Source organism: Anolis carolinensis, unplaced genomic scaffold (assembly GCF_035594765.1).
Source record: "Anolis carolinensis isolate JA03-04 unplaced genomic scaffold, rAnoCar3.1.pri scaffold_11, whole genome shotgun sequence".
Taxonomy (NCBI): domain Eukaryota; kingdom Metazoa; phylum Chordata; class Lepidosauria; order Squamata; family Dactyloidae; genus Anolis; species Anolis carolinensis.
The window spans coordinates 22,956,396-22,982,668 of record NW_026943822.1 but is presented as its reverse complement, the minus strand read 5'-3'; the positions used below and the strand labels follow the sequence as shown (position 1 = coordinate 22,982,668).

The following is a 26,273-nucleotide window of genomic DNA, read 5'->3' as shown; positions in this document are numbered from 1 at the left end:
AATGAGGAGAGGCGATACTTTGGGTGAACTGTAGAGGGCAGCAGCGGCCTCTTTTTTTCCTCCTTGGCTTTGCTGGTGGGAAAACTTTGGAGCCGACGCACGCATCCAGAAGAAGAGAAGGAAGGAAGGAAGGAAGGAATAAGAAAGACAGAAGGGAAGAAGAAGGGGAAAGGAGAAGAAGGAGAGAAAGGAGAGAGAGCTCTGCAAGGAGAGGAATTTGGGGAGCCCAAGGAGGGCAAACGAGGACAACCTGTGCTTGCAGGTAAAGCAGGAGGAGCAAGCCCTCTATTATTTATTTATTATTATTATTATTATTATTATTATTATTATTATTATTATTATTATTATTTACTTGTTATTATTGTGTTGTAAGGCATTCATGGCTGTGAGTTTTCCGGGCTGCCTGGCCATGCTCCAGAAGCATTCTCTCCTGACGTTCCGCCTGCATCTGTGGCAGGCTCCCTCTGTTGGAAACTAGGCCAGTGGGGTTTATATATATATATATACAGTATAGAGTCTCACTTATCCAACAGAAACGGGCCGGCAGAACGTTGGATAAGCGAATATGTTGGATAACAAGGAAGGATTAAGGAAAAGCCTATTAAACATCAAATTAGGTTATGATTTTACAAATTAAGCACCAAAACATCACGTTTCACAACAAATTTGACAGAAAAAGTAGTTCAATACATGGTAATGCTATGTAGTAATTACTGTATTTACGAATTTAGTACCAAAATATCATGATGTATTGAAAACATTGTCTACAAAAATGCGTTGGATAATCCAGAACGTTGGATAAGCGAGTGTTGGATAAGTGAGACTCTACTGTATATATATCCAGGGTGGGAGAAAGGAAGAACTCTGGTCTGCTTGTTGCAATTGGCCTCCTTGATTAGCATTGAATAGCCTTGCAGCTCCAAAGCCTGTCTGCCTCCTGCCTGGGGGGAATCCTTTGTTGGAAGTGTGTTAGCTGGCCCTGATTGTTCCCTGCCCGGAATGGAAACTCGGAACCGTCGAAAAATCCACAAGCATGTGGACCATGAAAATAAACAAAATCTGGCTCGCCTTGCTGCTCCAAAGCCTTGCTGCTTCCTGCCTGGGGGGAATTCTTGGTTGGAAGAGTGTTATCTGGCCCTGATTGTCCCCTGCTTGGATTTGAATTCCGCAACCGTTGAAAAATCCACATGCAAGTGGACCATTTCAACAGAAAGGAGGAAACCATAAAAATAAAACAAAAATCTGGCTCCTAGAATTTTTTTTAAAAAATCTCCAAAATCAGGACAATAAACACAAAACAACACTCAGAAAACAAGGGGAATTCCAGGTAGGAAACAATCAGGGCAAGCTAACACCTTCTCGAGATGCTTGTGATTCCTATATTTCGTTCACTTTTAAACTTACTTATCATGCAATGCTTTTGACACGAAATAAATAAAGAAACACCTCCTGACAAAGTTTGATTCCCCCAGGCAGGAAGCAGCCAGGCTTTGAAGCTGCAAGGCTATTCAATGCCAATCAGGGTAGCCAATGGCAACATTCACACTTGCCTCCAACAGACAAGAGATTTTTCTCCCACCCTGGACATCATTCCACAGCAATATCTGTATATATAATATAATATAATATAATATAATATAATATAATATAATATAATATATTGTATGTATATATACATGTAAACCGCCCTGAGTGAGAAGGGTGAGAAGGGCGGGATATAAATATAGCTAATAAATAAATCATAGATATATATATAACATACATACATATAAGCACACTACACACACATTCACCTAGTTTCGAACAGACCTCACAACCTCTGAGATGTGGGCGAAACATCAGGAGAGAGTGCTTCTGGAACATGGCAAGGACAGTCCAGAAAACTCACATCAACCCTATCATCATTATTATTATTATTATTATTATTATTATTATTATTATTATTATTGTTATTATTGTTATTTGCAAGATCCTATCTTGAACCCAAAACAAAGGGGAGAAAAGAGAGAAACTAATTTGCTTTTTTCCCAACTCAACTATTATTATTATTATTATTTGTAAAATCCCATCTTGAACCCAAAACAAAGAGAAACTAATTTGTTTTTTTCCCCATCTCTCTCCCAAATCTTCATTCCTGTGTCTCAATTTGCAAGGAAAGCAATCTATTGTATTATTATAATTAATAATAATATTGTCATTTTTCCTTGCATATTTTTCCTTCTTCCCTTCAAAAAAGCAGCTTACATTATACATTTTCCCCTGACGTGCGGTAAGACACAGGAATGCTTGGCTTCCTTCTTCTCTCTCCTTGTCTTTTTCTCTCTCCTATTATTAGCTTGGTCTGTACATTTTTTATTCCCTTTTTTCCTTGTGCAAAAAGCATGAAGTGGAGACTTGGGAATGGACTTTGCCTTCTTCTCTCTTTTTTCTTCTTCCTTTCTGCCATTTGAGTTGTTTGGACTTTTTTCTCCCGACTGAAAAGACTCCATTCGCTTGGCCATCCTTTCTCAGAATAGGATTTTACGCTCCGTTGGTGGATCTGAATCACTTTGTAGGGTTGAGAGGTTTAGATGGAACTTTAGATTCACATTTTCCATCCTAGACAGACTTCTTCTTCTGTTGTTATTGTTATTATTAGTATTATTTGCGGAGATCAGATGGTACATTTGTGTTGGGCCCTGCCTCTAGCCTTGAAAAAGAAATCTTAAATATAATATTATTTATATAATATTCAATATATTATTATATATTATATATTAAATATAATAGTCAAGGTGATTAATTGCAACATTCACACTTTCCTCAAACAAACAAGAATTCTTTCTCCCACCCTGGATATTATTCCACAGATAGATAAATGCCATTTGCCCAGTTTCCAACAGACCTCACAACCTCCGAGGATGCCTGCCATAGATGTGGGTGAAACGTCAGGAGAGAATGCTTCTAGAACATGGCCATACAGCCTAGAAAACTCACAGCAACCCATTATTATTATTATTGATTTGTAGAAATAGGATTGTACGTTTGTGTTGTACCCTTCCTCTATCCTTGAGAATTATTATTATTATTATTATAGATTTGCAACCCATTATTATTATTATTATTATTATTATTATTATTATTGATTTGCAGAGATAGGATTGGACGTTTGTGTTGTACCCTTCCTCTAGCCTTGAGAATTATTATTATTATTATTATAGATCTGCAACCTATTATTATTATTATTATTATTATTATTATTGATTTGCAGAGATAGGATTGTACATTTATGTTGTACCTTTCCTCTAACCTTGAGAATTATTATTATTATTATTATTATTGATTTGCAGAGATAGGATTGTACGCTTGTGTTGTACCCTTCCTCTAGCCTTGAGAATTATTATTATTATTATTATTATTATTATTATTGATTTGCAGAAATCAGATTGTAACTTTATGTTGTAACTCTTCCTCCAGCCTTTAAGTAAAATTATTATTATTATTATTATTATTGGGAATCAGATTGTACATTTATGTTGTAAGCCTGCCTCCAATCTTTAAGAGAAATAAAATTGTTGTTGTTGTTAGCAGAAATCAGATTGTAACTGTATTTTGTAACTCTTTCTCCAGCCTTTAAGTAAAGGTATTTTTATTAATATTATTAGGAATCAGATTGTACCTTTATGTTGTAACCCTGCCTCCAGCTTTTAAGAGAAATATTATTATCATCATTATTATCATTTTCAGAGATCAGATTGTACCTTTATGTTATACTAGGCATGGGCAAACTTCGACCCTCCAGGTGTTTTGGACTTCAACTCCCACAATTCCTAACAGCCGGTTAGGAATATTAATATTATTATTATTATTAGATATTGTACATTCATGTTGCACACCACCTCCAGCCTTGAGAATTGGAAATGTATTATTGTTGTTGTTGTTGTTGTTGTTATTATTATTATTATCTTCAGTAACTTATGGGATCCATGAGGATTGGCAGACGCCAGATAGATGTAGTTTCTGGTTGCTTGAGAGTTACTGTTAAAAACAGGCCTAAGTAATACTATAGCCCATTGCTGTACCATACCATAAACTGTATTGATTTGTTATTGAAATACAGTCGTTAAAAGCAAATTAGACGAACAAAGGCAAACTTAATGTAACTCACTTTTACTGTGTTATGAAAACAACTTTGTGAATGCAACATGCAAAGTAGTATTATTTTTTCTAATTTTGAGAATTCTGGGACTGTATTGAATTCTTATTATTATTTATTTGCTGCAAAACGTTAAGTGGACGTGAACTTTGCCTCTCCCCATTGAACCGGGAGGAGTGTTTGCGTTGTGCCCCAGACTCCCAAGGCGTGACCCGTTCTTGTTTGGATTGGTTTGCAGCTTTGACATGTTCTATTTGAAAAGAAAGCAAATCCCTCCACCCTTCTGGCCTGCGTCGGGTTTTGTCTCTGGCCCCGGAGGGATTTTCCAGGCTTGCAAAACATTTCAGATCTGTAATAACATAGCATTTTCTTCTCTCTTTTTTTCCTTTCTCCACTTCTCGGCTTGGAAAAACAGCACCATTGTGCACCCAATGTGCCGGATTATACGATATGTAAGAGAAGCCAATAGAAGTCCCGACATGTGGATGTATCTCTTTGGATGAAGATCGTTAACCGGAGTGCGTAATAATTTTACTAAAAATGGTTCAGGAATAACCTGTTTGCAAGATAAAAGTGACATAGACATGACAGTGCTTGTGCTCTCCGCGGAGGCCTATATAACATGAAAAAATGAAATAAATGCAATAGCGCAGGGCCAAAAAATGTTGTTCGTCTGGCCCTAAGCACGTCATTCCAGATACATCCAGACTGTGAGAAATCTCAGTTCCAGGAAAGTCTGTGCAACCCACCTTTTTAACATACAGTTCCTATATCGGCACCAAGGTGTAATGGACCTGCAGATTGGATTCCTTCCAACTCACAGAAACTTTGTGCAGATGCTTCTTGTAGATATTGAAGTGTGACGGACCTGCGGAGTTTTTATTTTTCTAGTCATCTGGAAGAAACACACGTACTGGGGATTTATAGTCCTGGCCATGGCTTTGAAAGCGAGGGCACTCTACGACTTCCAGAGCGAAAATAAGGAGGAGATCAGCATCCGAGAGAACGAGGAGTTGGTGATCTTCAACGAGAACTCCTTGGATGGTTGGTTACAAGGGACCAACAGTCGCGGAGAAACGGGTCTCTTCCCCGCTTCCTACGTGTCGGTGCTTCGTCCGCGTTCGGCCTCGGCGTATACGGATTACTCCAACAGTCTTTCGGGTTCTCCTGGGAATCACTCGTCCTTTTCCGTCCCTCCGTCCAACACCAGCGTCTCCCACCAAGGTAGCTTTGAAGATGACGACGACGACGACGACTGGGACGATTGGGATGATGGTTGCACGGTGGTGGAGGAGCCCCGGAGCGGGCCGGGTACCAACGGCCACCCGTCTCCGAACTCGTCCTACCCGAGGCCGTACTCCTATCCGAACCATCAAGGCTACCGCCCGAAACCGTCTCTGGAACGGCAGGACAGCATTGGGTCTTCAAAACGGGGCAGCGTGGTGGGACGCAACCTCAACCGCTTCTCCTCCTTCGTCCGCTCTGGCGTGGAGGCCTTCATCTTGGGCGACGTCCCCATGATCTCCAAGATCGCCGAGGTGTATTACGTCGACATGGGGCCCAAAGGTCCCCAGTGGAGGCCCAGCCCGCACCCTTTGGTGTGTTCGGTGGAGGACCCCACCAAGCAGACCAAGTTCAAGGGCATCAAGAGCTACATCTCCTACCGACTGACCCCCAGCAACACCCACTCGCCCGTCTACCGGCGGTACAAGCACTTCGATTGGCTTTACAACCGGTTGCTGCACAAGTTCACCGTCATCTCGGTGCCGCACTTGCCCGAGAAGCAAGCCACGGGGCGCTTCGAGGAGGACTTCATCGAGAAGCGGAAGCGGAGGCTGATTTTGTGGATGGACCACATGACCAGCCACCCAACCCTCTCCCAGTACGAGGGCTTCCAACACTTCTTGACCTGCCGGGACGACAAACAGTGGAAGATGGGCAAGCGCCGGGCGGAGAAGGACGAGATGGTGGGCGCTAGCTTCCTCCTGACCCTCCAGATCCCCACCGAGCACCAAGATCTCCAAGACGTGGAGGACAGGGTGGACACCTTCAAGGCCTTCAGCAAGAAGATGGACGACAGCGTCCTCCAGCTGACCAACGTGGCTTCGGAGCTGGTGAGGAAGCACGTTGGAGGTTTCCGGAAAGAGTTCCAGAAGTTGGGGAACGCCTTCCAAGCCATCAGCCAGTCCTTCCAGATGGACCCACCCTACAGCTTGGATGCCCTCAACGGTGCCATCTCTCACACCGGCAAGACTTACGAGACGGTGGGCGAAATGTTTGCCGAACAACCCAAGAACGACTTGTTCCTCATGTTGGACACGCTTTCCTTGTACCAAGGACTCCTCTCCAACTTCCCGGATATTATCCACCTGCAGAAAGGTAAGAAACCCTATCACTCTCTCTATAAGACCCAATGTTTATTTATGTCTGGATCCACAAAGGTTCTTACATGGTTTGGTGGATCTGGACCAAACATATCCATTATGATCCAACCTAAATCCAACAATGGATCTGGACCAGACATACCCATTATGAGTCAACTTAAACTTAAATCCGACGATGGATCTGGACCAAACTTGACATGCATGCCATGGTCTGACTTTAACAAATTGAAGGGTTGGGTGTGTATGTGTGTGTGATTAAGGATGATGGGAGTTGTAGTCCACCTGCATCTGGAGAGCCCCGTGAATCCCAATAATGATAAATCTGGCTGCAACCTGGCACACATACCCATCATAATATTGGTGGGGTTTCAAGACGATTGGCAGAGGATGATGGGAGTTGTAGTCCACCCGCATCCAGAGAGCCCTATGAATCCTAATAATGATGAATCTGGCCGAAACCTGGCACACATACCCATCATGACCAGCTTAAAATACTGGTTGGGTTTCAAGACGATGGGCAGCGGATGATGGGAGTTGTAGTCCACCAGCATCCGGAGAGCCCTGTGAATCCCACCAATGATGAATCTGGCCGAAACCTGGCACACATACGCATCATGGCCAACTTAAAATACAGGTGGTGTTTCAAGACAAAGGGCAGAGGATGATGGGAGTTGTAGTCCACCTGCATCCGGAGAGCCCTGTGAATCCCACCAATGATGAATCTGGCTGAAACCTGGCACACATACCCATCATGACCAACTTAAAATACTGGTGGGGTTTCAAGACAACTGGCAGAGGATGATGGGAGTTGTAGTCCACTTACATCCAGAGAGCCCTGTGAATCCCAATAATGATGAATCTGGCCGAAACCTGGCACACATACCCATCGTGACCAACTTAAAATACTGGTGGGGTTTCAAGATGATTGGCAGAGGATGATGGGAGTTGTAGTCCACCCGCATCCAGAGAGGCCTGTGAATCCCAATAATGATGAATCTGGCCGCAACTTGGCACACATACCCACCATGGCCAACTTAAAATACTGGTGGGGTTTCAAGACAATTGGCAGAGGATGATGGGAGTTGTAGTCCACCCGCACCCAGAGAGCCCTGTGAATCTCACCTATGATGGATCTGGCTGTAACTTGTCACACATACACATCATGACCAATGTAAAATATGGGTGGGGTTTCAAGACGATGGGCAGAGGATGATGGGAGTTGTAGTCCACCCACATACAGAGAGTTGTGTGAATCCCACTGATGTAAATAGTGAATTTGTTCTTACTGCCTTGCAGAGACGCAAGATCATTCAAAGACTATTTATAGGACTGCGCGGATGTTAACAAATCAGCGAGTGTTTCAAAAACCCACAGTTGGCTTACCATCTGTTATTGGCAGTTCGCAGTCAGAAAAGAGTACAGTTAGTGGATTTAATACAGTTATAACATCAGAAGACTTAGAGAAAGTGGTGGGGCTATTGGGGGGTCCTTGGAGCTGCCCTCGTTCTTTTTCCATCCCTTTTCTCCTCCTGGCTGGCGCCTTGCCCAGCTGTCGAGAGAAAGACCCCAAAGTTTTTGCAGAGAGAGACGGGCCGTTCATGGGGACGGCGGGGACGGGTTGAGTGCCGGCCACAAAGAACACAGCCGGCGTCACGCTTGGACCCGGTGCCAAGGCCTGGTGAGGACACGGAACAAGCGTGAGCTCATCTCTCCGGGCTTTGCAGAGAATGCAGAAGAGAAGCCAGTTTGGGAAACCAGGGTGCGTCTGCACTGTCGAATCCATGCGGTTTGGCACCACTTGAACTGCCATGGCATGGTATCATTAGCTTTCTGTGCCAAACTACAGCTCCCAGGGTTCAAACTACATTCATTCTGCAGTGTAGATAGATACTCTTATGTCTCATTGTAGGATGTATCTCTCAGTAAATGTGCATGATAGTAGAGTCTCACTCATCCAACATAAACGGGCCGGCAGAACATTGGATGAGCAAAAATGTTGGATAATAAGGTGGGATCAAGGAACAGCCTATTCAACGTCAAATTACATTATGATTTTATAAATTCAGCACCAAAACTTTGTGTTTTACAACAAATCGGCCGAAAAAGCAGTTCAATACATGGTAACGTTATGTAATAATGACTATACTGTATTCACGAATTTAGCACCAAAACGTTGCAATGTATTGAAAACATTGACTACAAAAACAAACAGACTACAAATATAGAATTGCATATAATGAACTTACAGTAACCACATTGTCTGAAATTAAATGCATAAAAAGTTCAGTCCTTGCTGCCTAGAGAAGCAGCTGTGGATCTGGGTGGGAGGCAGACTGCATTGGATAATCCAGAACGTTGGATAAGCGAATGTTGGATAAGTGAGACTCTACTGGACTTTGCAAGGTTAAGATTTCTGGAATTGGATGACACTCTTATTTATGAGTATAATATGGAACCCTATATCTAAAGGATATAGGCCTCCTCTAGGTATTTACTAGGTCCTCCAGTGGGTTGCTATGGTATTTCTTACCTAGAAATCATATATTTCAATAAGGTTTGCTATTATCCACTCTTTTGTTTATATCTATAAATAGATTCTATATGTACAAGGGTACAGATTCTAGATCGATAGATCCTATATCTGTATTTATATCTGTAGATAGATAGATAGATACTGTATATACTCGAATATAAGCTTAGTTTTTCAGCTCTTTTTTTAGGACTAAAAAAGCCCCCCTTGGCTTATACTTGGGTGAGGGTCCTGGTTGGCTTATATTGGGGTCAGCTTATACTCAAGAATATATGATACATTTATTATTTTTCCTCTATTATTATTGGTATTATTACATTTATTATTTTTCTCTATTATTGTTGCTACTCTTATTTTACTCTATTTTTATTATTATTATTAATACATTTATTATTTCACTCCGATCTTATTATTATTATTATTATTATTACATTTATTATTCTACTCTATTTATTATTACATGTATTATTTTCCTGTATTTATATTATTATTACATGTATTATTTTGCTCTATTATTATTATTAAAAGGATACATAAGCACATTGACATTGAAGAAGATGAGAATCATGATGTGATCAGAGTTAGACAGTCTTATCTTAAATTTGAGCTTGATGTAAATATTCAAAAACATTTAACCCACTGACTCCTCAATTAATGTAATTGTATTGGTACAGTAGAGTCTCACTTATCCAACACTCGCTTATCCAACGTTCTGGATTATCCAACGCATTTTTGTAGTCAATGTTTTCAATATATCGTGATATTTTGGTGCTAAATTCGTAAATACAGTAATTACTACATAGCATTACTGCGTATTGACCTACTTTTTCTGCCAAATTTGTTGTCTAACATGATGTTTTGGTGCTTAATTTGTACAATCATAACCTAATTTGATGTGTAATAGGCTTTTCCTTAATCCCTCCTTATTATCCAACATATTCACTTATCCAACGTTCTGCTGGCCCATTTATGTTGGATAAGTGAGACTCTACTGTATTACATTTATTATTCTACTCTATTTATTATTACATGTATTATTTTCCTATATTTATATTATTATTACATGTATTATTTTGCTCTATTATTATTATTAAAAGGATACATAAGCACATTGACATTGCAGAAGATGAGAATCATGATGTGATCAGAGTTGGACAGTCTTATCTTAAATTTGAGCTTGATGTAAATATTCAAAAACATTTAACCCACTGAGGCCTCAATTAATGTAATTTTATTGGTATCTATTTTTATATCTGAAATTTACCACCCTTGGCTTATACTGGAGTCAATGTTTTCTCAATTTTTTTGTGGTAAAATTAGGGGCCTCGGCTTATATTCGGGTTGGCTTATACTCGAGTATATACAGTATGTTGTTGTTTATATGCTTATGTGCTGTCCACAGTGTAGATGCACCCCTTCCAGACCTCTTGCAGGATTCAAACTAGGAATCCTTTCTATTCCACACCGGCATAGTACATTTTTTGTTTTAAAATGGACTTTGTCTGACCTGCCACAACTTTGTATGGCTGTATTGTTTGCCTATCCCTGTGGTGACGGAGTGACGCATACAAACCCAAGCCACACCTGTGGATTCAAGGTGGGACTTGGCGCAAACTGATGCTCTCTCTTTGCAGTGGTGCATCTACATTGTAGAATTAATGCAGTTTGGTACCATTTGAACTGCCACGGCTCCGTGCTATGGAAGCATATTTATTTATGTATTTACTACATTTATATCCCGCTCTTCTCACCCCGAAGGGGACTCAGAGCGGCTTGCTGATCAAATGAACATACAATATAATAATAATAATAATAATAATAATAATAATAATAATAATAATAATAAAACTTTATTTATACCCCGCCACCATCTCCCCAATGGGGACTCGGGGCGGCTTACATGGGGCCATGCCCGGGAAAAATACAATATAACAAAATATAAAAACAACATATCATAATACAATTACAACAATACAATAAAGGATCATATACAGTACTACACAAAATCCAAAAAGCAATATAACAGGGCGGGCCGCATGAATACTCAGTTACAGTAGAGTCTCACTAATCCAAGCCTCGCTTATCCAAGCCTCTGGATAATCCAAGCCATTTTTGTAGTCAATGTTTCCAATATATCGTGATATTTTAGTGCTAAATTCATAAATACAGTAATTACAACATAACATTACTGCGTATTGAACTACTTTTTCTGTCAAATTTGTTGTATAACATGAAGTTTTGATGCTTAATTTGTAAAATCATAACCTAATTTGATGTTTAATAGGCTTTTCCTTGATCAGTCCTTATAATCCAAGATATTCGCTTATCCAAGCTTCTGCCGGCCCGTTTAGCTTGGATTAGTGAGACTCTACTGTAATTATATATTATTATATATTATTAGCAAAGCACAATATCAGCATTAAACTACCATATCGCACGATATCATTATATGGTAATATTATTCATAACATTACATTTGATATATAATAAATAATTAATATTATTAAATTGTATTATTAGTATAATATTGTATGACATTATAATATTATTATCAATATTATATGTGTATACAATATATATTGATACATTATTATAAATTATACACACACACACAGTAGAGTCTCACCTATCACTTATCACATCAATATAATAATGATAATGATAATAATAATAATACAGTAGAGTCTCACTATTATAATTGTAATATTTATATTACATGTAATATTACTAATAATACAATAGAGTATCACTTATGACTTATCACATCAATATAATAATAATAATAATAATACAGTAGAGTCTCACTATTATAATTGTATATTTATATTACATGTAATATTACTAATACAGTAGAGTCTCACTTATCTAACACTCGCTTATCCAACGTTCTGGATTATCCAACACATTTTTGTAGTCTATGTTTTCAATACATCGTGATACTTTGGTGCTAAATTTGTAAATACAGTAATTACTGCATAACATTACTGCGTATTGAACTACTTGTTGTATAACATGATGTTTTGGTGCTTAATTTGTAAAATCATAACCTAATTTGATGTTTAATAGGCTTCTCCTTAATCCGTCCTTATTATCCAACATGTTCGCTTATCCAACGTTCTGCCGGCCCGTATATGTTGGATAAGTGAGACTCTATTGTATTAGTATAATATTGTATTACATTATAATATTATTATCAATATTATATGTGTACTAGCTGTGCCCGGCCACGCGTTGCTGTGGCGAAGTCTGGTGGTATGGGAAATAAAGTATTGAGGAATTGGTGGTAGTTAAGGTAAAGGGTAAAGGTGTGGAGTCCAGATAATACAGTTAAAGCAGATAATATAAGATTATATGGGTTATATAGCTTTGTGGAAGGGCCTTGAGTCTACACTGCCATATAATCCAGTTAAAATCTGATAATCTGTATTTTATAGGCAGTGTGGAAGAGGCCTAAGTGAGGCCTAACTGCCTGTCCCTGGGTGAGTGGGTTGCTAGGAGACCAAGTGGGCGGAGCTTAGTCTTCTAACTGGCAGCAATTGGATAAAAACAATTATTCCTCTCCCTCTAATTAGGACTTTATTTTTCTTTTCGTTTTGTTGTATCAACCTAGAGGCGTGGATGAGGGGTTGTGCTGTCAATTTTTGAGGTTGTGGGGTGTTTAGTTTTGTTGTTTTGTCCGCTGCCGTGATGCCATCACTCTTTTATATATATAGATACAATATATTATATGTTGATAAATTATATATATATATAAAAATTAGTATAGCATGTTGCTATATAAGACTTGTACTTTGCACTCTTTGGGAGAGGAGGCGAAAGGCCTTGCCAAACTACAACTCCCATGCTTCAAAATGCACTCGTTCTACAGTGACAATGCATTCTAAGTGGATCTAAGATACCTGCTCATTTCAGCCACATATTCCCATTTATTCGTCTTCCTTTTAGCATCACAATTATGGGATTTATTTGCCAGGAATGCGGATGCTCAGAAGTTAAGTATAGCGCAGACATTATGCCCTCCAAGAATATTCAGTGGCGTCTTGAGAACATACCTTTTTAACCCGAATAACCAGCTTGGCTTTTAAATAAACAGAAGACAGGGCTGCGGCAACGTTGTCGTCATTATAATCATTAGCATCATATTAACAGAGCGTCTTGTCTACAGGATTCTACAAGGGATATAGTCTAGAAAACAAACTTTTCCCAAGTTCTGATTTTTCCTTTTTCCAAAGTTCCTTTTCTGGACTGTAGCTCCCAGAATCTTCTAGCTGGCACGCTGTGTTGATGTTGTTGTTGTTGTTGTTTATGGAGCACTTGGGTTTGATTTTAAATAGAATAGCGATGATGATGATATAATAATAATGCTATAACCCATTTAAAATCAAAACCTGCAAATAATAATAATAATAATAATAATAATAATAGGATTCTGTGTATTCCAGTATAATAAATGTCCTTTGCTACCCTGATGCCGTGTATAACTCAATAATAATAATAATAATAATAATAATAATAATCTGTGTATTCCAGTATAATAAATGTCCTTTGCTACCCTGATGCCGTGTATAACTCAATAATAATAATAATAATAATAATAATAATAATAATAATAATAATAATCTGTGTATTCCAGTATAATAAATTTCCTTTGCTACTTGGATCCCATGTATAACTCAGCAACAACAACAATAATAATAATAGTAATAATAATCTGTGTATTCCAGTATAATAAATGTCCTTTGCTACCTTAATGCCATGTATAACTCAATAATAATAATAATAATAATAATAATAATAATATGCTGTGTATTCCAGTATAATAAATGTCCTTTGCTACCCTGATGCCATGTATAACTCAATAACAATAATAATAATAATAATATGCTATGTATTCCAGTATAATAAATGTCCTTTGCTACCCTGATGCCATGTATAACTCAATAACAACAATAATAATAATAATAATAATAATAATAATAATAATATGCTGTTTATTACAGTATAATAAATTTCCTTTGCTACCCTGATTCCATGTATAACTCAATAATAATAATAATATGCTGTTTATTCCAGTATAATAAATTTCCTTTGCTACCAGGATGCCATGTATAACTCAATAATAATAATAATAATAATAATAATAATAATAATATGCTGTGTATTCCAGTATAATAAATTTCCTTTGCTACCCTGATGCCATGCATAACTCAATAATAATAATAATAATAATAATAATAATATGCTGTGTATTCCAGTATAATAAATTTCCTTGACTACCAGGATGCCATGTATAACTCAATAATAATAATAATAATAATAATAATAATAATAATAATAATATGCTGTTTATTCCAGTATAATAAATTTCCTTTGCTACCCTGATGCCATGTATAACTCAATAATAATAATAATAATAATAATAATAATATGCTGTTTATTACAGTATAATAAATTTCCTTTGCTACCCTGATTCCATGCATAACTCAATAATAATAATAATAATAATAATAATAATAATAATATGCTGTGTATTCCAGTATAATAAATTTCCTTGGCTACCAGGATGCCACGTATAACTCAATAATAATAATAATAATAATAATAATAATAATAATAATAGACACTTGGGAAGTGTTCGACTTGTGATTTTGTGATACGAAATCCAGCATATCTATCTTGTTTGCTGTGTCATACAATATAATAATAATAATAATAATAATAATAATAATAATAATAATAATAGACACTTGGGAAGTGTTCGACTTGTGATTTTGTGATACGAAATCCAGCATATCTATCTTGTTTGCTGTGTCATACAATAATAATAATAATAATAATAATAATAATAATAATAATAATAATAGACACTTGTTAAGTGTTCGACTTGTGATTTTGTGATACGAAATCCAGCATGTCTATCTTGTTTGCTGTGTCATACAATAATAATAATAATAATAATAATAATAATAATAATAATAATAATATGCTGTGTATTCCAATATATTAAATATCTTTTGCTACTTGGATCCCATGTATCTATGGATTGTCCTCTTGCAATGTTTTTATAAGGAAGGCCAGCAAAGCCAAAATATGTTATGTTTTGGAGCTAATAAAAGCCTAATCTTCCAGTGACCGCAGGGATGTTTTCTTTCCTTGACTTCTTGAAGCCATAGGTTTTACTTTAATGAATAACAGGCGAATAGTCGGAAGACGTTTGCGTCCGTCCGTCCCCCATGTAGACGACCTTAATTTGTTTCCGAAATCCGCCTTGGCGGGGTAAAAAAAGGAGACTTATTCCAAAATAAACGGTGGAGAATGTCAAAAATAAAATGTCTAGACAGACAAGGGATTGAGCAAGATTTTTGCAAAGCCCTGGGCTTTGTTGACATTTTTTTTCAGGGTAAGAGAATGCATTTACATCAGGTATGGGCAAACTCCAGCCCTCCAGGTGTTTTGGACTGCAACTCCCACAATTCCTAACAGCCGGTAGGCTGTTAGGAATTGTGGGAGTTGCAGTCCAAAACACCTGGAGGGCTCAAGTTTGCCCATGCCTGATCCACACAGTGTCACGAATGCAATTTGACACCACTTGAACCAATATACTCATTGCTAATAAATAATAATAATAATAATAATAATAATAATAATAATAATAAAAATTTATATTACTAGCTGTGCCCGGCCACGTGTTGCTGTGGTGAAGTGTAGTGGTATGGGAAATAAAGTATTGAGGAACTGGTGGTAGGTAGTATATGTTGTGGCTGATAGGGTTGCTATGACATGAAGGGGGTGGGACCTACCCTTCTGACTGGCAGCCAGGGGGAGAACGGCTCTTCCTCATCCTCTGTAATTTAGACTGTATTATTCTAAGTTTTTTTTATTGAAAGACACAGATTGGATGACTATGTCTTTTGTGGCCAAATTTGGTGTGATTTGGTCCAGTGGTTTTACTGTTTACTCCATGGGAAAAATGCACATTACATTTTATATATATACTAGCTGTGCCCAGCCACGCGTTGCTGTGGCAAAGTGGTGGTGGTATTGGTTAAAATTGTTGTGGATTTTTTATTTGATGTTATTTGTATTTTTTAATTAATTTTATTGTAAGTTATCTTTTTATTATATTTTATTATTTTCTTGTATTATTTTTAGTTATTTTCTGTTATGATAGTATTTATTGTATTAATTTTTTAGTGTTTTTAATTATTTTTAGTGTTTTTATTATTTTTTATTGGGTTGCTAGGAGACCAAGTGGGCGGAGCTTAGCCCTCTAACTGGCAGCAATTGGATAAAAACAATTATTGCTCTCCTTCTAATTAGGACTTTATTTTTCTTTTCTTTTTGTTGTATCAACCTAGAGGCATGGATGATGGGTTGTGTTGTCAAATTTCGAGGTTGGGGGGCCTGTAGTTTTGTTGTTTTGTCTGCTGCCCTGATGCCATCACTCTTATATATATAGATTTATATTACTGTATATACTCGAATATAAGCCTAGGTTTTCAGCCCTTTTTTTAAGACTGAAAAAGCCCCCCTCAGCTTATACTCAGGTGAGGGTCCTGGTTGGCTTATATTTGGGTCAGCTTATACTCGAAAATATATGGTACATTTGTTATTTTTCTCTATTATTATTGGTATTATTACATTTATTATTTTTCTCTATTGTTGCTACTGTTACATTTATTTTACTCTATTTTTATTATTATTAATAATAAATTTATTATTTCACTCTGATCTTATTATTATTATTGCAGTTATTATTTTACTCTATTATTACTTGTATTATTTTCCTGTATTTATTATTATTGTTATTACATGTATTATTTTACTCTGTTATTATTAAAAGGATACATAAGCACATTTACATTGAAGAAGATGAGAATCATGATTGGATCAGAGTTGGACAGTCTTATCTTAAATTTGAGCTTGATGTAAATATTCAAAAACATTTAACCTACTGATGCCTCAATTAATGTAATTTTTGGTATCTATTTTTATTTCTGAAATTTACCACCCTCGGCTTATACTGGAGTCAATGTTTTCCCAGTTTTTTTGTGATAAAATTAGGTACCTCGGCTTAGATTCGGGTCAGCTTATACGCGAGTATATACGGTATATTATATTATATTATATTATATTATATTATATTGCTGTGGATTCTTGGGAGCTGTCATTCTGCAAAGCCTTCTCTGCTAAAGAATCCAAACTACAGCTCCTAGGATGCCATAGCATTGAGCCATGGCAGTTAAAGTGGCATCAATCTGCATTAATTCTACAGTATAGATGCATCTGAAGCTTAAGTCTTCTCTGCTCTGTATTTTCTCTTCTTTTAGCCTCGCCTGGCATGTAAACAGGATCTGAGAGTTTATCTCCTTTTGCAGCTGAGCTGATTCTATAATCCTTTAACGGCGGCAGGTAACGGCTGCAAACAGATCAGAAAAACTACATCTACACTGTGGATTTAATGCAGTTTGACACCAATTTAGCAGGCTGTCATAAGGAATTGGGTGCAAGCTTGTTTTCTCCTGCCTTGGAGACTAGGACTCAATGGACTTCTTCTTCTTCTTCTTCTTCTTCTTCTTCTTCTTCTTCTTATTATTATTATTATTATTATTATTATTATTATGTAATATTACATATGTAATTATGTAATAATAATATTAATAATAATAACAAATTATTATTATTTGAAACACAACAAGATGAGTCCACAGCAACAAATTATTATTATTATTATTATTATTATTATTACAGTAGAGTCTCACTTATCCAAGCTAAACTGGCTGGCAGAAGTTTGGATAAGCGAATATCTTGGATAATAAGGAGGGATTAAGGAAAAGCCTATTAAACATCAAATTAGGTTATGATTTTACAAATTAAGCACCAAAACATCATGTTTTACAACAAATTTGACAGAAAAAGTAGTTCAATACGCAGTAATGTTACATAGTAATTACTGTATTTATGAATTTAGCACCAAAATATCATGATGTATTGAAAACATTGACTACAAAAATGCGTTGGATAATCCAGAACAGTGGATAAGTGACTGTTGGATAAGTGAGACTCTACTGTAATAACAAATTGTTATTATTATTTGAAACACAACAAGATGAGTCCACAGCAACAAATTATTATCGTTGTTATTATTATTATTATTATTAATAATAATAATAATAATACATTGTGCAACACATTTTTTTTGTTCCTGAGTTATACATGCCATTTCCTAATTGATTGTATCATAAAAACATGGGAAAAAAAGTTTATTTTTCATTTTCGCAAGACATCGTGGAGCACATTTTGCTCTAGCTTTTCATTGAATCTCAAACTGACACTCAATCAATTCAGCATAGTTCGTGGCAGCCACAAAAATAAAGTTTCTGGAGTATAACAACTATTTTCAAAATAAATACAACAGAATTAAACAGGAAATAACACTTTCAAACCAGGAACAGAATTTTTTTTCCAAATTTGTTTACATAGTGTTATCGGGGGTTCTACTCTGACTATATATATTAGCCATTTCAAAGGGCATCATTATCATGTTCGTGTTGATCCAGCCTATGTTTGGAAGCCACAGCGATCCAGAATGAGCACGAAGCGAGAAAACAGGCACCCAATTAATTATAGAAATGCATGTTCAGCTGAGGCTGGTCTCACGAGCAGGTGACCTGGATTTCCGACACTGGCGATGTCCTCTCCCTGTTTGCACTGACAGCTCCGTGCATTAAGGAATCTACCTGCATTATTTATGGCTCTTAGAAGAAGGGAAAAACAAGCTGTTCTTTCGTTTTGCTTTCTTGGGGATGTCATCTGAGTCTTTGGGATCTGCAGCTAGATTTCCAAGCCCTAAGATTCCCAGGCCTTCTGTAATGACACTTGATTGACTGTTGCTAGGTAAAGAAGTGGCTGTCACTCTGGTGTTACTGGACTGGCTGCTGCTAGGCAAATGATTGGCTATCACTGGGTGAAGTGGCCCTCTGATGTGACTGGATTGCTGTTGCTAGGTGAAGTGGCCCTCTGATGTCACTGGATTACTGTTGCTAGGTAAAGGATCGGCTGTCACTAGGTGAAGTGGCCCTCTGATGTCACTAGACAAGCTGTTGCTAAATAAAGGATTGGCTGTCACTAGGTGAAGTGGTCCTCTGATGTCATTTCATTGGCTGTCACTAGGTAAGGATTTGGCTGTCACTAGGTGAAGTGGCCTTCTGGTATCATTGGATTGGCTGTCATTAGGTAAAGATTTGGCTGTCACTAGGTGAAGTGGCCCTCTGATGTCACTGAACTAGATGTTGCTAGTTAAAGGATTGGCTGTCACTAGGTGAAGTGGCCTTCTGTTATCATTGGATTGGCTGTCGCTAGGTAAAGATTTGGCCGTCACTAGGTGAAGTGGCCCTCTGATGTCACTGAACTAGATGTTGCTAGGTAAAGGATTGGCTGTGAGTAGGTGAAGTGGCCTTCTGGTATCATTGGATTAGCTGTCATTAGGTAAAGATTTGGCTGTCATTAGGTGAAGTGGCCCTCTGATGTCACTAGACAAGCTGTTGCTAATTAAAGGATTGGCTGTCACTAGGTGAAGTGGCCTGGTATCATTGGATTGGCCATTGCTAGGTAAAGATTTGGCTGTCACTTAGGTGAAGTGGCCTTCTGATGTCACTGGATTGCTGCCGCTAGGTGAAGTGGCCCTCTGATATGACTGGACTGGCTGTCGCTAGGTAAAGGATTGACTGTCACCAGGTGAAGTGGCCCTCTGATGTCACTAAACTAGCTGTTGCTACTTAAAGGATTGGCTGTCACTAGGTGAAGTGGCCTGGTATCATTGGATTGGCTGTCGCTAGGTAAAGATTTGGCTGTCACTAGGTGAAGTGGCCCTCTGATGTGACTGGGTTGGCTTCTGATAGGTAAATGATTGGCTGTCGCTAGGTGAAGTGGCCATATGTGATATCACTGGGAAAGAAAGGTGACATGAGTATGAAGGAATAGCCATATTGCTACGGAGACATTGTGAGATAAATCTTTTCAAAGCTGGAGAAGGGAGAAAGTAGACAGGCAGTGATCCCAACGACACCCGAACAACACCTTATATATATAGTTGTATATAAATATTACCTTTTGGCTATGCATCTATGGAACATTATAGTAAATTCCATGTTTATATTTTGAGTCCTAAGGCGGATGCAAATATTCCAAGATGCTGCGAGGATTTTGGATAAGGGACACTCAACCTGTATGGCTCTTTTGGGGATACACAACTTGCATTGACTTCTCTGTTGTCCTTTCCCAGGGGCCTTTGCCAAGGTGAAGGAGAGCCAGCGGATGAGCGACGAAGGCCGGATGGAGCAGGACGAGGCCGACGGGATCCGGAAGCGGTGCCGCGTGGTGGGCTTCGCCCTCCAGGCCGAGATGACCCACTTCCACGAGCGGCGGGTCTCGGACTTCAAGAAGATGATGCAGTCGTACCTCAGGCAGCAGATCCTCTTCTACCAGAGGGTCAGCCAGCAGCTGGAGAAGACCTTGCGCATGTACGACAACCTCTAGCATCCCCAGGTGGCCTGGCCTTCCCTTTTCTCTTCGAAACGAGTCCCAAAAATTACGAGTCGGGGATATTTGCACCTCCAAACTTACCTTCCACAACCAGGATTATATCTTCCATTGGATCCACTCTGGGTTATAATCTGCACAAGATAGTTGCTTGGAAGTCCAGAGTAAATCTGAGAAGAGGATGCACCGCTTCCGAGTAAAACCCAAAGTGGAATGAGAACCGGTTTCCACAGTTGATGGGCTTCCAAAACGGATATCTTGCTCGCAATGTTGGTAATCGATTTTGGCAGTTGATGGGCTTCTGAAACGGGTACCTTGCTCCCAACGTTGGTTTGAGCTTCCAGGGTTTCGTTCGAAGGCGACAACGTGGAGCAAAAACGTGGAGGAATTGTGGGAGTTGCTCTAGAGCGAGAACTTCCTAGAAGAGCAAGAAGGTCTTGCTGTTCCTCAAGAGTAAGAACTTTCTGTGGGATTTGGGAGTCCAAAATACCTGGAGAGCAGAAGGTTGTCCATGCCTGGTGTAGACCCATCTGCTGCTCTTCCAAGAAGCTCTTGCTCTAGAGCATTGCTCCTAATGTTGGTTTGAGCTTCCAGGGTTTCGTTTGAAGGCGACACTTGGAGCAAAGGCGTGGAGGAATTTGGGAGTTGCTTGAGTGCAAAAACTTCCTCTTACTCTTCCTCTAGAGTAAGAACTTCCTGTGGGAGTTGGGAGTCCAAAACACTTGGAGGGCAGAAGGTTGCCCATGTCTGGTGTAGACCCATCTACTGCTCTTCCAAGAAGTTCTTGCTCTGGAGCCAAAACGTGGAGGAATTGTGGGAATTGCTCTAGAGCGAGAACTTCCTGGAAGAGCAAGAAGTTCTTGCTCTAGAGTAAGAACTTCCTGTGGGAGTTGAGAGTCCAAAACACTTGGAGGGCAGAAGGTTGCCCATGTCTGGTGTAGACCCATCTACTGCTCTTCGAAGAAGATCTTGCTCTGGAGCCAAAACGTGGAGGAATTGTGGGAATTGCTCTAGAGCGAGAACTTCCTGGAAGAGCAAGAAGTTCTTGCTCTAGAGTAAGAACTAACTGTGGGAGTTGCGAGTCCAAAACTCTTGGACGGCAGAAGGTGGCCCATGCCTGGTGTAGACCCATCTACTGTTCTTCCAAGAAGTTCTTGCTCTGGAGCAAAAATGTGGAGGAATTGTGGGAGTTGCTCTAGAGCGAGAACTTCATGGAAGAGCAAGAAGTTCTTGCTGTTCTTCTAGAGTAAGAACTTCCTGTGGGAGTTGGGAGTCCAAAACACTTGGAAGGCAGAAGGTTGCCCATGCCTGGTGTAGATCCATCTACTGCTCTTCCAAGAAGTTCTTGCTCTGGAGCCAAAACGTGGACGAATTGTGGGAGTTGCTCTAGAGCGAGAACTTCATGGAAGAGCAAGAAGTTCTTGCTGTTCTTCTAGAGTAAGAACTTCCTGTGGGAGTTGGGAGTCCAAAACACTTGGAAGGCAGAAGGTTGCCCATGCCTGGTGTAGACCCATCTACTGCTCTTCCAAGAAGTTCTTGCTCTAGAGCAGACATGGGCAACCTTCGGCCCTCCGGGTGTTTTGGACTCCAACTCCCACCATTCCTAACAGCCTACCGGCTGTTAGGAATGGTGGGAGTTGGAGTCCAAAACACCCGGAGGGCCGAAGGTTGCCCATATCTGCTCTAGAGGTTGATGTGACACCACCAATGGTTTCAACCAACGAGAGGAGGACATAATGGAGAAATAGGACACGAATGTGATTCCAAAAACAGAAGCTCACGGAGTTCTCGCTCCGAAATTGGAGCATCAAACAATGGTCCCCACTTCTTGGAGGAGGACACATGGGATCCCAAGGATCAGGACTTCCTTCCACGTCAAGACAGGGTCTTCCGGCTTCACTGTTTACAAGGAGAGACCTCAAAACGACTTCTTGTCGGAAACTTCCGAATCGGGACATTTTTATTCCCCGCTGTTTCTTCTCAGGCTTGATTTTATCCAGATTGACACCAACAAAAGAGATTATAATATTCCCATTTTCCTTTCCCCCCCAAATCGATGGAATCGGGATTGCTTTGCACACTTTGAGAGCAAGAAGACTTCTGGATTTCTATTTTGGCACGCCAAAAATTTATCTTTTTTTGAGAACCGTCCCACATCTTTGTACATGGAGGTCACTGTGGAATTGTTATTTTTTTTTTTTTTTGTATCCTGAGTTTAAAAAAAAGAACACTTGGAAATGGCCGTTGTATATGTTCCTTATTTCATTTTCTGGGGTTCAGTTGCAGGATATTATTATTATTATTATTATTATGACACAGCAAACAAGATAGATATGCTGGATTTCATATCACAAAATCACAAGTCGAACACTTCCCAAGTGTCTAGGACTGCGTGATGTATTATTATTATTATTATTATTATTATTATTATTATTATTATTATTATTATGACACAGCAAACAAGATAGATATGCTGGATTTCATATCACAAAATCACAAGTCGAACCCTTCCCAAGTGTCTAGGACTGTGTGATGTATTATTATTATTATTATTATTATTATTATTATTATTATTATTATTATTATTATTATGACACAGCAAACAAGATAGATATGCTGGATTTCATATCACAAAATCACAAGTCGAACACTTCCCAAGTGTCTAGGACTGTGTGATGTATTTTCGGATGATGCGCGCAGATCCCAGCAGGGTGGCCTTTTGAAGTTGGCAGATTTTGGGTCATCAGCTGATTTTTCGATCTTGGCCTTAATTGCCTTTGTCCTGATGTCTTGCTCCTGGGCTGCAAGGATCAGGCCTTCTGTCTCCTTCTTCAGGGTCCCATTCGTGAGCCAGAGCCAGGTCGTCTCCTTATCAGCTTTTCCTTCAATTTTGTCAAGGAACTTTCCATGCAATGTTTTGTGGTGCCAGCTGTCAGCTCTAGTTTGTAGTGCGGTTTTCTTGTACTGGTTTTTTGTCTGCTGTGTTTTGAGGAGTTTCTGATTTTTGACTTCAATCAAAGCAGGTTCTTCACTTTGCTTTACATATTCTGCCAGGGAATGTTATTATTATTATTATTATTATTATTATTATTATTATTGTGTTGTCGAAGGCTTTCATGGCCGGGATCACAGGGTTGTTGTATGTCTTTCGGGCTGTGTGGCCGTGTTCCAGAAGTATTCTCTCCTGACGTTTCGCCCACATCTATGGCAGGCATCCTCAGAGGTTGTGAGGTATGGATAAACTAAGTAAGGAGAAATCAGCCATAGCAGGGCATTTGATGAACCAGCCTGGACACAGGATATTATTTGAGAACACAAAAATGCTGGACCATTCCAACAACCATTATGTCAGACTACACAGAGAAGCCATTGAAATCCACAGGCATGTGAACAACTTCAACAGAAAGGAAGAAGCCATGAAAATGAACAAAATCTGGCTACCAGTATTACAAAACTCCAAAATCAAAACAGTAGATGGGAACCAACACTTTGAGGGCTTGACTGAACAAAGGATGCCCCCAGGCAAGAGACAAAACATTTCCAGTGCTAATTAGGGTGATTAACTGAAACATTAATGCTGGCTTCCCAGTGACAAAGGACTCTTGCCACACCCTGGACTCACCACAGATATATATTCTTTCCTTTCCTTACTTAGTTTCTCCATACCTCACAACCTCTGAGGATGCCTGCCATAGATGTGGGCGAAACGTCAGGAGAGAATACTTCTGGAACATGGCCACACAGCCCGAAAGATATACAACAACCCTATTATTATTGTTATGTCAGAAGCGACTTGAGAACATACTGCATACGTCAGGAGAGAATGCTTCTGGAAAGCGGCCGGACAGCCCGGAAAACTCACAGCAACCCATGGGAGATGTAGTTTTGCAAGGTCTTTGATCTTCTGTGCCAATAAGAATAAGAATAATAAGAAGAAGTTTATTTATATCCCGCCTCCATCTCCCCGAAGGGGACTCGGGGTGGCTCACAGATAATACCAGATAAAAACAATAATGATATACAATACATCAATGAGCAAGAACATACACAAATTATAAAATTTAAATTTTACCTCTAGATATAAAACACACTTAATAAAACATGGAATTAAAACAACGAGGTTATGAGTTATTACCAAAGAGGGCTGGGGCCGCGCCAAACGACAAATCCCACGATTGCATAGCTTTGAGGCACGGCGGTTAAAAGTGGTGTCAAAGTGCATTAATTCTGCAGTGTAGACGCACCCTTTGGATTCTAAAGAAATACCTGAAAGGATGTTCAAGGAAGTGAAAAGCAAGATGCATGAATAAGGTTGCAGGAACTCTCTTTTGTTAGGACATGGCCGGGAAAAGGATGGCTCATCCCTAAAATACAAACACCACTTAAGCTCTTCTTTTAGACGGAGCCTTTCACTTGTTCCATTGCACTGGTCCATTCAATTTTCTGGCCAAATATTGCTTCCTTTGAGGTCTAGCCAGGCAGCTCAACTCTTTTTCCAGGTTCTCGACGCGTGGAATGCAAAATAAAGCTATTTTTACATAGGATGGGAGGACAAGGCAGAGATTTTGCTAGAAGCTGAAGCCTTAAGAGTGCATCTACGCCAGGGGTCCTCAAACTTTTTAAGCCGAGGGCCGGTCCACAATCCTTTAGACTGTTGAGGGGCCGGATTATCATTTGGAAAAAAAATACAAATTCCGATGCACACTGCATATGTCTTATTTGTAGTGCAAAAACAACAACTACAACAATGAAAGAACAATACAATATTTAAAAATAAAAACAATTTTAACCAACATACATTTATCAGGATTTCAATGGAAAGTGTGGTCCTGCTTCTGGCCAATGAGATAGTCAGGTTAATTAGGGTTGTTGTTGTTGTTGTTGTGTGCCTTCAAGTCATTTCAGACTTTGGGTGAGCCTAAGTCTAAAATTTATTTATTATTTATTTACTACATTTGTATCACACCCTTCTCACCCCGAAGGGGACTCAGAGTGGCTTACAAATTATACGTACATACAACATATTATATTATTAGCATAGCACAATATTAGCATTATATATTACTATATTGAACTATATCACTATACTGTAATATTATTAGTAATATTATATGTAATATAGAATATATAATTAATATTATTATATGGTATTATTATGAATGTTTTATTGCTTTACATTATAATATTATTATCAATATTATATGTATATACAATATATTATATTATAAAACTGAGGGCGGGGGCCAGGTCAATGACCTCGGAGGGCCGCATCCGGCCACCGGGCCTTAGTTTGGGGACCCCTGATCTACGCTGTAGAATTAATGCAGTTTGACCTTACTTTAAATGATATGCAATCATGGCATCTGTAGTTTGGCAAGGCACCATAATTCTTGCAATTCTTGTAGATTTATAGCTCCCGTGAGCCTAACACATCGAACCATGGCAATTAAAGTGGCGTCAAACTGCATTAACCTCCACAATGTAGACGCACCCTTCACTCAGCTTTTCTTCAATAGGAAGTGGCCACGAAGTACAACATGTTGTGTCCTCTTTGACCCATTTTTCTGGCTCTTCCGTCCCGGAGGTCCTTCAACCCTTCGGCAAAATATTCTCTGCTAGAACAAAATCTTCCAGGATCAGGAAAGGTCAGCGAGGAAGGAGAAGCGTCCAGGCCTGATGGATT

General features: G+C 38.9%; 1 protein-coding gene across 1 annotated transcript; it reads left to right on the top strand.

Moving 5' to 3' along the window:
* The first annotated feature begins 45 nt into the window (after positions 1 to 45).
* snx33 (sorting nexin 33) lies at positions 46 to 21,252 on the top strand. Its single transcript, XM_008119174.3, has 3 exons — positions 46 to 262; positions 4,551 to 6,514; positions 20,334 to 21,252. The coding sequence occupies exons 2-3, from the start codon at positions 5,071 to 5,073 to the stop codon at positions 20,585 to 20,587; spliced, it is 1,698 nt and encodes a 565-aa protein (XP_008117381.2). The 5' UTR covers positions 46 to 262; positions 4,551 to 5,070; the 3' UTR covers positions 20,588 to 21,252.
* The last annotated feature ends 5,021 nt before the right edge of the window (positions 21,253 to 26,273 follow it).

Coding starts and splice junctions, on each gene's coding strand:
- snx33 (XM_008119174.3), top strand. CDS start 5,071: ATGGCTTTGAAAGCGAGGGCACTCTACGACTTCCAGAGCGAAAATAAG. Junction 6,515..20,333: donor TATTATCCACCTGCAGAAAG/GTAAGAAACCCT, acceptor GTCCTTTCCCAG/GGGCCTTTGCCAAGGTGAAG.